This window comes from Diuraphis noxia, unplaced genomic scaffold (genome assembly GCF_037042655.1).
Source record: "Diuraphis noxia isolate RWA-SAM2 unplaced genomic scaffold, SU_Dnox_SAM2 contig0001, whole genome shotgun sequence".
NCBI classification, from domain to species: Eukaryota; Metazoa; Arthropoda; class Insecta; order Hemiptera; family Aphididae; genus Diuraphis; species Diuraphis noxia.
Genome location: NW_028301711.1, coordinates 80,663,351 through 80,676,874, shown reverse-complemented (window position 1 = coordinate 80,676,874; position 13,524 = coordinate 80,663,351). Strand labels below are relative to the sequence as shown.

Genomic DNA, 13,524 nt, shown 5'->3' with positions numbered 1-13,524 from the left:
CTTATTTTTGAATGATAATCTAATAAAGGTAAACGAACGGTTAGTGTACGAATGAATATTGTTATAAAAGTTATGAATATGCGTTGGCGTCCCTGTTTTATCACAGCTGTTATTTTAAAAATACACGGATGGTTGAAAAATCCGTTATACATCTATGGTAAACATTTTTACTTTTATTGAATTATCATTAAATGTGCCCTTGATTATAGTTTTGTTTGCTATACAGGAATAATTAAAATAAAATTTTCAATAGGTAATTAATATAATATAAGTTGTTAATAATTTCATTTTAATGAGTACTAAAGTGGCTGAAAAACGACCAAAGGGCAAAAATATAAGCGAGGAACAAAAAAAAATTTTGGTTGAATGGGTCGTCAAACATCCTCAGCTAAACATAAAAAAGTTTTCAGCTAATTTTACTTTAAAAGATTCACAAAGGCTTTGGGAAGAAGTTACCATCATTTTAAACTCGTGTGTTGGCGCAACTAAAACTTGGCAGCTTTAGAGAAAAGTAAACAATATATTTTTTTAAATAATTATCATACAACATTTTTTTAATTATAAACTATTTAATTACTAGTGCTACAATGATCTAAAGTGGTGACTAAAGGCAAGTCCTATCTAAGGCGTCGTATAATAATACGGGAGGTGGTGACAAACCGGACAGCGATTATCTGAATGAAATAGAAAACACTATTGTAAATATGATTGGTCCTACAGCAATTCACGGTCATGAAGGTATCATGGAGGCAGAGGCATCAATATCTTTTCTAAATGACTTGAGCGACGAAACAATAAATTTGCCTTTAGAAAATAATGAGTTCGTATTTTTTTTATATAGAATTATAGAGTGTAACTATATTATATTAGGCATCAACTAGACTAATTTATCGTGTAAATGAATAATAGTGGAGCATATAAATCGAAACAATTTCAAAATAAACTTTGTTTGAATGAAATTATATCATTATTTTATTTATTTAAAAATGATAAGCTCCTTTAACATAAATTTAAATACTCCACTGATACTCATTATTCATTAACCATTTTCGTTTAGGTATATATTTTTCTCGGTCTCAATTTCTTTATTTCATTTTATTTTTAGATTATTTAATGAAATTCCGATCGTCACTTAAAAAAGTTCACCGATATTTGATATTAGCGCCGAAAAGAAAAAAAGCAGGTTAATTAAAAGTATAATATTTTAATAATTTAGCTAAACAAAGTTATTTATATAGTTATATACAGTGCTCGAAATGGACCGGAACGCACCGGAACGGCGTTCCGGTTCGTAAAATAAACTTTGCGTCCGTTCCCGTTGGTTAAAATTAAAATTTAAGAGTTCCGTTTCGTAATAATTCACAGTATCACAATTTCAAGGATTAAAATTATAAAATTTCCTTTCGACAAAATATAAAATTAATATAGGTAATATACTTAATAATTAATATAGAGAGAAGTTTAATTTGTAACTCCATGAGGCTTCACCTGACATCACGCGTGTATAATCGTTTTATCGTATTATCGCAATTATTCGAAATAAAAACGTAAACGATTTAATGACCGAAAAGTTCCCACAGGCTACGCTATACAATTAAAGTCGTGATCGCAATAAAAGGCAATAAAACGTAAAAATACCCAATTTACTATCGATAACGTATTCTGTCACAAATTGTAACAAACTCTATCTACCGACTATCTGTAATCGTTATACATGTGTACATTGTGTATACCTACCTAATTATATTTTGATTGTAGTTTGATAATACTTGACAAGTGACAATGTCACAATATATTTAGTCGGTGTTTTGCTTCGAGTGCGGTCAGTTACTGCATCAGTATATGTGTGAGGTGCATTTTACTTTTAAGTATTATAATTATTATAAATTATGAGTTCGTTTTTATTAAATTGGGTCAACAAACGTCCGAACGATTCATTGGAAACAGAAAATCCAAATAAAAAAGTAGCATTAGAACATCCTGAAACGGTCGTCGAAAATGTTAAAAGTTCCGACTGTGATGTACATATCCCAACATGCTGGAATAAAAGTCAGTACGACGGGTTTAAATTATCATATAATTGGTTAATTGTACAAAATAAAAAGTTAGGTTGTAGTGTATGCAAAAAAATAACTCAATTAGGATTATTTGGTGAAAAAAATTTACGTATTTCAAAACCTTGGCAAAAGTGTTCAATAGAATCGAATGGACAAACAAAAGATTCCCAAATGTCTAGTTTACGAAAGAAAATACATGAACATAAAAATTCGGAGGCCCATATTAAAGTAACAAACATTTTACAGCAATCTGAAAAAAAACAGATAGAAAAAGGTATTAGTGAGTTACAACGGGCAAAATATTTAACGACTGAAAAAATCTTTAGAACCGTTTACAAAATAATTAAAAGTCAAAGACCATTTGTTGATTTACCGGTAGATATTGATTTACAAGTATTAAACGGGATTAGTATGGGGAACATATTACACTCAGATAAGACCTGTGCGAAAATTGCGATCCATCTGGCTACTGAAATGAAAACGATTATTTGTAAAGATATAATTTTAGACAAAAAAAAAATATCAATTTTGGTAGACGAGTCAACGACTCTTAGTAGAAAAACTACATTAGTGGTCGTTTTGCGAACATTTTTTGAAACATTTCCCGGTGAACCATATACACTTAATCTCGATTTAATTGAACTATGTAGCACTTCTGCCGAACAAATTACTATTGCGTTACTTGAATGTTTGAATACATATGGATTTGATCAACAATTTTTAAAAGAATGTCTTGTTTGTTTTGCGTGCGATGGAGCTTCCGTAATGATTGGGAAAAATTCGGGAGTAGCAACTCGACTTAAAAAAATGTTTCCAAATTTAATTATTTGGCATTGGTCGAACCACCGTTTAGAGCTTGCCGTTAATGATGTTGTAAATGAAGTTGATGGAATAAATCATTTTAAAATATTTATGGACAAATTGTATTCTTTATATCATCAATCGCCAAAAAATCAAAATGAGTTAAGACTAGTAACAAGTTCTTTAGAAAAACAAATTTTACAAATAGGAAGAATTTAGTCAGTTCGCTGGGTTGCGTCTAGTAAACGAACTATAAATGCTGTCTTAAATAATTATTCGGCTCTTTATGAACATTTTAAATCTGCTTCAACAGATGTAACAAGATATTCGAAAGAAAGAAGCAAGTATAACGGGTTAAAATTAATGATCTCCAGCGTCGAATTTGTTAGTAATCTTAATGCAATGGCAGACGCTTTAGATGAACTAGGAGACTTATCGGAGTATTTGCAAAGGCGTAATATCACTCTTGTAGATGCCGATAAATCTATTAGAACAACAATTAGAGTATTTGATTCGATGGTAAGTGAGCCCGGACATAAATTAGCCGGCGCTTTAAAAGCGATTGAATTAAATATTTATAAAAATGTTCCTATTCATAATGGAAAGGTAAAACAAATTAATACGAGTCAACTATACAGAGGCTTAGCAAATAATTTAAGAAATCGGATGATAACAACTAATTCATCACATGTAAGTCAACATGAAAAAGATCAACAGGATAACATATATAATTATACAAATTTAATCGATAGTCTTAGCGTACTAGATCCAAAAAAATGGCCTACTTCCGATAATGATGAAATCGAAAATATTACATTTGGAGATGATAAAATACGTCACTTATGTCGCCACTTTCAATTAAATAAAGAAAATGATATTGTTCGGGGTTTTCAAATATTCAAATTGGAAGGAGGAAAAGAAGGTGTTCCAGACGACTTACAAATACTTTTTAAAACCGTAGCGACTATTCCGATATCTACAAGTGAGTGCGAGCGAAATTTTAGCTCAATGAATGAAATTATAACACCTCTCAGATCTTCATTAAATATTAGTACAGTCTCTGCACTTTTATTTATTAATTGTGTTGGCCCTCCACTCACTGAATTTCGTCCTGAAAAATATGTACGGTCATGGTTAGCCAAAGGTGGACATGCTGCTGATGACAATGCAAGTCGCAAACGTGACAAAAAAATTGACGACAAATATTCAGCATTATGGAAATTATTATAAACTATGTATTCAATTTGAATTGTAAATTTTTTAAGCTTAAAATTACTTAAAATAATTAAAATTAAAAATTAATATTATAATACTCATATTAATTTTTTAAACGTTCCGGTTCGTAAAATTTTTCATTTCGAGCACTGGTTATATATTATATATAGTCATTGAATAACATTAATAACAAATAACAATTAAATTAGAATATTAGCGTACCTAATTACAATAAAATAAAATAGTATATTATAATAATATATATTTTATTTGTGTAGAAATTATTTGTAAATAAAATTTACACAATTTATATTAAAATAAATTCTTTTAATAGTGAATTGAAGTCGAATAAAATTCAAAGACTCAGCAAAACGGCGGAAGCGACAACACACACTTGGGCAATGTTAGCGAACAATTGGTTAAACTAAAGGAGAGTTATTATGAGAGAAAATTGAAACTCAAAGAAATTGAAATTGAAAACAATCAAAAATATTATTCTGCAAGCTTGGCTTTGCAAAGCAAAGTGGCAGAAAGCTTAACTAGCATTGTTATGTATTTAAATAAATAAATACTTTATTTTTTATTCTTGCTTCTATTCTATTATACCTACCTACCTAAAATTAAGAAGAAATAAAACAAAATATTTTAAAATATGATTAATACGTTAATATGTTGTGAAATATTGTTGGATTATTGTTTTCTGCATGTTTCGACCAGCAACCAACAAGGGATTTATAGCTCGCATTTGGTCATTATTTACATTATGAATAACTCCTAGATCGTCTTCGTCAAAAATCATATCGTCTTCACAAATTATGTCGTCATTGGCAACATTGTTATCGATGCATATATTATGTAAGACTACACATGCATTAATTATTTTAGATGCTTTTAAAGGTTCATAATGTAACACTCGATGTTTTAACAAACAACTGAAAAAAATGTTAAAACTTATTTAACTGCTTACGTACAATAACATTTTATAATTTATTTTACCGAAATCGCATTTTTAATACACCGTTACATCTTTCAATAAGAGATCTTGTTTTTAAAAACCATTTATTAAAATCAGCTTCAGGTGTGTTTTGTTGTGGATCGTGTAAAGGAGTTATCATCCAAGGCCTTAGAGCATAACCAGAATCTGCTATAATGATTTTATTGAACACTTAGGTACATAATTTTAAATTTAAATTCAAAATTTATAAAAATTAACTAGCAAGCATATATACCTACCTAACATCCAATATGAATGGTAGCCATTTCTATGAAGTTGCTGCATAGTATTAGAAATATTACTCCTATTCCAAATATAGGCATCGTGTGTACTACCCGGATATCTCGCATTGGCATTTATTATTTTCATATTAGAATCGCAAATCTAATAAAACATTTATAAAAAAAATACTTGACGCATTCGCTATCTATCTAATAATTGTAATAGGATTATTCTTACCAACTGAGTGTTAATTTTTCTAATTGACGTAATTATGCTCCGGATACATACCCTCACTCTTAGGAGGTACAATAGCGATATGCGTACCATCCACAATTCCTACTATACCAGGAATTCTATACTTCTCGAAAAATCTTTAAAATAAATTTAATATAATTTAATTAGATGGTTTTTAGACGGAGGTTTAAAATTTACTTTTGCCTGACAATGTTCAACTCTTCTATAGTTCTAGGAAAATAAACATGTTTACTGAAAACTAGCGGTTGATTTACAGCTTCGGTAACTTCTGTTATGCACTGATTAACAGCTGACTGACTCATCGAAGAAGCTCTATTTTCGCCAATATCTTGCTGGTAAGAACCGCTTGCGTAAAAACGTAATGCAGTAACATCTATGTTTATGTTCAAATGTTATTGTTTGAATGTGTTATATGACGTCTATAGGTACAAAATTATTATAAATTTTATTTTGATATTTCAAAATACCTTTCGTTCGATAGTAATAGCAGAGCGTCTAGTAGGATGGATCATAAATGGAGATAGTTCATGTATAAGATCTCGGACGTTTTGTTTAGGTAGTCTAAACTTTTTGATGAACTGACGATCATTTAAATCTTAATACATATCGTGAGTTAGTTTGTTTTACACTAAAATAGTTTTATGTATGTATTTAAATAAATAGTTAATACCGTCCAATGCATTTTCAGCGGTATAAAATCGTCGATTATCATTCCTTTCGAGTTCCAACTCTTCAAGATTTCTAATCATTTGTAGATGATTTAAATTAAGTAATAAATCCATATTTTTCACTTAATTATTTTAATTATGCTCTAAAGAATAAATTAATGAAGAATTTATAGTAAAAAAAATTGTTTTATGACATTTAACACTACGAGTTGTGATAAGGAAAAAACGAATAACTAATCTAAAATGTTATTAGATTAATAATGAGCAACCTAATATAGTAATCGAATAATTAGTTTACTTATTCGATTACTAATCATTAGATTGAATTCAAAAATACAATTTTGTATACTTAATCGAATAGATGATCGAAAATGGACGTATTAGATCACTAATACGATTCGATCAAGTTCAAAAATAGACCCCCAGGGGTTATACATTACAATGTACAATGAGATTAGACGAATTAATTTTATACAATATTATATTATATTATTAGATGTCCGTTATTGCATTGCATAGAGTAATATTACTCTATGTTACATTGAATATTTATCATTTTTTATTTAGCTGTTATCAGTTAATACCATAGAGTAATACCCAATGGTTAATACGAATTAAAATATTTGTAGATCGTATATTTTATTGTGTTGCTGTTGTTGTTTATTACTCTATGTTACATTGAATATTTATCATTTTTTATTTAGCTGTTGTCAGTTAATACGAATTAAAATATTTGTAGATCGTATATTTTATTGTGTTGCTGTTGTTGTTGTATTTATTTTACACTTTTACAGTAGACTATTAGTTAGTTTAAAATGATTCGAGAAGAAGATATTGTTAGGTTACTTGGTACTGGTCTTGATTCTGATTTATCATCACTGTCAAGTGACGAAGATGTGACAGTCAATTTTCCTGATAGAGAATTAGAGAATCTTTTAGACGACTTCGATAATGACTTTCAAGGATTGGCTGAATTTATGGTTGAAATGGATGAAGCTGATGAACGAATAGAAATAGAACCCGAAGCCTCTCAGGTGAACGAACAAATAAATGAAAATGTAGTTCCATTAGATTTATCATTCCAGCCGATTCAAAATACAACTTCTTTTACATTAGGTTCTTATACTAGTACAAAAAAATGGTCTAGATTTATTCCAATATTAAAAAAAAATATATTTTGGAAAAATTGTTCCGTTTACTCCTCCAATCATTACAATACAACCTGATTCAAATCAGCCGGTTTTGACCAATATTTTAAACCCAATTGATTATTTTACTAAATATTTTTCTAATGACGATTTCACAAACATGGCAAAATATACAAATATATATGCTGCTCAGAAAAATTTGAAAAAATTAAAAAATACTTCTACTCATGAAATGAAAACTATGATTGCAATACATATGCTTTTTGGTGTTCTAAAATATCCAAGAGTTAGGATGTATTGGGAAAAAAATTTTAGAGGTCCTTTAATCGCGGATAACATGACCAGGAATAGACTTTTTGAACTTCGTAGTTGTTTCCATGTCGTAGATAATAAAGCCATACCCAAAGAAAACATCGATAAATTTGTGAAAATTCGTCCATTGTATAACTCATTTATTAAACGCTGTGCCCAGTTACCTGTTGAACAAAATCTAAGTGTGGACGAACAAATTGTTCCTTTTAAAGGAAATTTATCAATAAAACAATATATTAGGGGTAAACCATCACCGTGGGGAATAAAAAATTTTTTGTTGTGTGGACAAAGTGGATTAGTCTATAATCTTTTATTATATCAAGGATCGTCTACACAAATCGATGAAAATATGCAAAAAAATTTTGGTCTAGGTGGAGCAATCGTTTTAAAATTGGTTGAAAATTTAAAGCCTAACAAACACTTTTTATTTTTTGACAACTATTTCTCCTCTTACAACTTATTTTGCTGTTTATCAAAGTATAAAATATTTGCTGCTGGAACAATCCGAATAAATAGATTCAATAACCCCCCGTTTCCAAAAGATAAACAACTAGCTAAAATGGGCCGAGGAACTAGTTTCGAGATATGTTAAAATCATAATATTGCTTTGGTAAAGTGGTTTGATAATAAAGCTGTACAGCTCGGATCAAATTTCATTTCTTCGAAAACACCAATTATGGTACAAAGATTTGATCGTAAAAAAAAAATCACTGGTTTTTATTGAATGTCCCGAAGTTGTTTATTTATACAATAAAAGTATGGGTGGTGTAGACAAACACGACCAGCTGGTAAGTTATTATCGTACATTTATTAAATCCAAAAAGTGGACTTTACGTATGCTTTTCCACATATTTGATATGGCAGTAGTTAATTCGTGGCTTGAGTACAAAAGAGATGCTATAAACCTTAAAATTCCTACAAAAGAAATTATGGATTTGATACATTTTAAACAACACCTTGCCGAAAGTTTAATTATGATTGGTAGTCCTTCAACTCCTACATCAAAACGAAGAGGACGTCCCAGTAGTTCAAATTCAATAAATATAACTCCAACTAGATTACCAAAAAACGTCGATAAAAGACCGCTCGAAGAAGTAAGGAAAGATCAATACGGACACCATCCAGAGTACGATGATCGAAAAGAAGCAATACGGTGCAAGTTTGAAGGTTGTACGGGACGTACACATGTTTATTGTATAAAATGCGGTACCCATTTGTGTTTCACTAAAAAAAGTAATTGTTTTCGTAAATTTCATGAATAAAATTGTGTAGTGTACACATATTTATTTAAAGCCTATTAAATTGACAACATATTAATTTTGTTTCATGCTGCCAAGTAGGCGTTTTTTGTATTTTTTAGTTAAAATGTTGATTTAATTTTTTTAATTATTAATTATTAATGTTTAGTGTTACACAAATAAGATTTGTTTACGTTTATTTTTTATGTTTGGTAAAATTGTTTTAATATTGTTATCAATAAAATGTTTTTTATCAATAATATATTTTTATTTTTTTATTTTAAACGATTTTTTTTAAATAATTTATTACTATGTGTGCACAAGAAAACAATATGTTACCGTCAATGATGTAAATTAGTTAATAACGTAAATGCCTAGCCAATATTATAAATTCCTAACATTAGTAGTCGATATTGTCAATGCCTAGGAATTAACTGACAACATAGGCAAGGTTGTAAAATTTAAATATTTTGTTAACACATTTAGAACTATGACTAGGAACTTACTTTAATGTCTAATACTGATAGGCAATGTTGATAATTATGTTTAACGAAATATTTTAATTAGGTCAGAAATGTATAAATACAAGATAAATTATACATAATTAATAATTATTTATTTTCACAATCTGTTGTGCCGTGACACTTTGAATTGCATAAAACATTATTTTTTTTACATGCGCATCTATTAGTTTTGCATTTGGTTTTGCAAATACATCTTGTATAGCCTTGTGATCCCGCGATTCCATATCCAGCAGCCTCACGAACCGTAATTTCTTTTACTCCGGCAGTCGCGATTGTTTTTTCATAATTCAATATATTTTCAGGACACGGAACGAGTTGTGCTCTAGTGAACCTATTTTTTAGCATGCCATACTCCGTACCTACATAGTAATTTATTTTAATATTGTTATTAATTTATTTTAACAATTAATTTTTATTGTACTTACATAATTTATACATATCAGCTTCATATGCAACAATGACCGCCAAAAGATTAAGGGGTGAGCCACGTGCTCTATCCACGTCAGGTATAGGTACTCTTACAGTAATTCCTACTTGAAGTTCTGTTAACTTAGTATTAGAATACTTCATCATTTTTTGTGCCTGCTTTTGAAGGTTAGTTATGGCCCCTTGTCTATGATTATTAATTTGATCTTTGTTCAAATCTAAGATATTACAAAAATCCAAAAAAGTAAAAAGGAAAAAATATGCAATTGTATTAGTTACCTATAATATCACGATTTCCTTCACCCTCAACTTCAAGTTCTTCGGTGTTTTCATTTTGATTTTTAAATATATTTTCAACGTCTTCTTCTGATTCTAATTTAGAAATTTCATCGTAAGGAATATTTGTTGAAGCTAATCCGATTTTTGCAGGACAGCCAAACATGGCTTCATAAGGAGAACGACCTATTCCTAGAATTGAATTTATTTATTTTTATTTTTGACTTAATATTTTCATATTTTTAATATAAATAATATTTTTTGTATAAATTAATTGTGTTGATAATTAATTAAATAATAGTAAAAGATTACTAACCTGAATTGAACGCTCGATTTTTTTGAAACTGGATAAACTTGAGAGCGGTTGGCCAATCTTTACTATTGTTGTCTGTCATCCATGCAGCTAAGATTGCTTCAATATCTCTATTAGCACGTTCTACCGACCCTTGGCTCTGGCTATGTCGTGGTTTGCCATGTACAATTTTTACATCACTCCACATTTCATTAAGATTAGTGATAATTGAATTGACAAACTCTCGTCCGTTATCAGAATGCAAAATTGACGGTGCCCCAAAAGTAGTATAAATATCTAATAAATTTATAGCAATTTCTTCAGCACGTTTTGACTTTAGAGGCCGTAATAATACAAATTTTGTAAGATGGTCTTGGTAATTTAAAATAAAACGATAATCATTATAACATTGTGATTGCATGTCGATTAGATCAATTTGTGCCCGAGAGTTAAAAGCTGTGTGCACAATAGGCTTCGAAACCAAACCCTTTTTCGGATTAGGTTGTTTTTTTTGACAATATGAACAGAAGCTTAAAAAAACCATAATTGATTCTTTGGTAACGTTACAATATTTATGTCTTAATTCAGCCACCATTCTATCTCTTCCCCCATGTCCAATTGCAATATGAGTATTATATAGGACGTCGAACATTTCATCAACTTTCAAATAATAAAGAACTGTTCCATCTGATATGGGTTTAATTAATTTTTCTTTCCCAGCAATAGTCATAACATCGTACTTACGAATCAATCTGTAGTCTTGTGGTCTTTTTTTTTTTAATTTCGCACTTTTAACGGCCGATATTTTTTCGTCATACTGCACGGTATTGATGTATGCTGTGTTATCGTCCCGTTTTTTCTCATCAATTACCGAGAAAATTGCATTTTCGAATTTTATTTTCATTTCTTCGATCTCCATAGCAAAAATGAAAAGAGTAAAATTAAACAAAAATGTATGAACTCACTGAAATCGATGTCAGAACAAAAAGTTTACTGTTATGTTGTACTGGAAGTGAAGTGAACGTGAACTGCGCGCCTACAAATCGGTCGACTTTGAAGGTAATTTCTATAGATGGATACTAGATACATGTTATCGCTATCTTAAGATAGTACTTAATAGGTACCTAAAGTACGGCCGTCGACATATTAGAGATTTATCAGCTTTATCGTACGTACTTATTATATCTAGATAAATCGATTTTACAACGCAAGAATATTTTATATTTTTGTCAATTATGCCTGAAAAATCCCGGAGTTATTGTCATTACCTAGGAGATATTTCTAATTGCATCATTGACTGATTATAATAGACATTAACGATATTTACTAGTCAATATCGTGTACTGCCTAATTTGATCGGAAATATCGTTATTGACTAGTCATTAACATTAATTCCTTAATTTACGTCTTTGCCGGTAACATGTCTTCGTTTCATAAATTAACGAAATTTTATATTTTTTGAAACACTAAGTTTATCACCTAAATCCCTTTGCACATTTTAATGTGCATAGTGTTTTATGCTAGAAAGTCCAATGCACATTGTAATGTGCACTCAAGTATCTCCATATTGGCCCAATGGACATTATAATGTGCATAGTTATATTTTTGGTCCAGATGGTCAGAATCTCTTCAAACTTGAAAAGAATCTTAATTAGGTATCTTTAATAACATATATTAATCGCTAATTTTTTTTTTCTCTACTACAATTAATTCGGGTCTGAAAGGGTTAATATCATAAATACGAGATAAAAAAAAAAATATCTAATAAACATTTTTTTTTTAAATAATAAGGTACCTGTAAAACGTAATGAACAGAGGGAAAATGCATCTATAATACTATAACAATTGTATTTGATTAATGATTACTATATGAACATGTAAATACTGAATTGAAATATTTTACATAACTAAATATAATATAAAATATTAGGGGAGAGTGGGGCAGATTTGAATGCGGGGTACATTTGAATTTGTCTAATATAATTTGTTACAGATTATTTATAATTATACAAATAATAAGGTATGTTGGTTACACTGTTCTGTAGACCATATGTGATTATCAGGCATTTTCGGACAATTTTGTGATAAGGAAAAATGATAATGTGATTATCCGACTCTTTTTAAAAAAAAATAGCGTGTTCCGTAAGAACTTTTTTTGGAACAAAGATCAAAAATCGTAAGTAATGAATTATGTATACCTATTCAAAATGTTGTTGCCTAGTAATATATCTAATGTGCATACGTTATTTATAGTTATTAAAATTTATATTACTATTATTCGTTAATATTTTGGCATGGGGCAGATTTGAATTTTCATTTATGGGGCAGATTTGAATATTTTTTAAATATAATATTTCTCAAAGTATATTTTTTATTTTTCATTTGTATGTTTAGAATATGGTGCGAAATTATCAAAAAAAGAAGGTAGTTGATGTTGACTTAGAGGTTAAGATAAAAACAGCAGTTGAAGAAATAAAAAATGGTAAATGTGTCAAAAGAGCAGCTGAAGACAACAATATTAAACACACAACTCTATTTTACAGAGTTAAAAAAATGAAGACTGCTGATGGTAATTGGATCAACAATGAAGTGCTCAAATTCCAATCCAAGTATAGTGCCGAAAGTTTCAGGTAACACAAAACGGAGTGAAGGAGTCTTGGTTTTCCCTAAGTTTCGTTTGAAAATTATAATATGGGTTGAGGTAAAATCTTATCCATTTGTTTTTATAAGTTTTTATGATTTTGTTTAAATATGGGTAGAGGTATACCTATTTTATACCTACATTGTTAAGTTTTAAAAAATGTCGTTAAGTGTTTTAAGTGTTACTAAAACTTATAGGTATATTAATAATTATAAAATATTTTTTTAACATTATATTTATAAACAGAATACAGATGATCAAAACTTAGGTCTTTAGGAAACCTTAAAACAGTATAACAGGGTTCAGCAGATATTAAACAACCGTTAAATAAACAATAAAGTATTATTAAATATATTGAATAATTCTTTAAAAACCATTAAATCATTAACTGTTAAAGTATTAACTACTAATTATTTATTTTGTTTTATATTTTTATAGTTAGTTTAAATTAATTG

The 13,524-nt window shown here is 29.2% G+C and overlaps 2 protein-coding genes and 1 pseudogene across 2 annotated transcripts; 2 read left to right on the top strand and 1 right to left on the bottom strand.

Annotated features, from left to right (window-relative positions):
* Window positions 1-1,889: 1,889 nt before the first annotated feature.
* On the top strand, window positions 1,890-3,077 carry LOC149061979 (E3 SUMO-protein ligase KIAA1586 pseudogene; annotated as a pseudogene).
* Window positions 3,078-3,260: 183 nt separating this feature from the next.
* LOC149061978 (E3 SUMO-protein ligase KIAA1586-like) lies at window positions 3,261-4,088 on the top strand. Its single transcript, XM_089215171.1, has one exon. It carries the CDS (start codon window positions 3,261-3,263, stop codon window positions 4,086-4,088), a length of 828 nt encoding a protein of 275 aa, XP_089071297.1.
* A 5,433-nt stretch (window positions 4,089-9,521) lies between these two features.
* LOC149061977 (KRAB domain-containing protein 2-like) lies at window positions 9,522-11,135 on the bottom strand. Its single transcript, XM_089215170.1, has 4 exons — window positions 10,453-11,135; window positions 10,140-10,328; window positions 9,860-10,066; window positions 9,522-9,793 (listed from the first exon to the last, which is right to left on the bottom strand). Exons 1-4 carry the CDS (start codon window positions 11,078-11,080, stop codon window positions 9,522-9,524), a joined length of 1,296 nt encoding a protein of 431 aa, XP_089071296.1. The 5' UTR covers window positions 11,081-11,135.
* Between the last annotated feature and the right edge of the window lie 2,389 nt (window positions 11,136-13,524).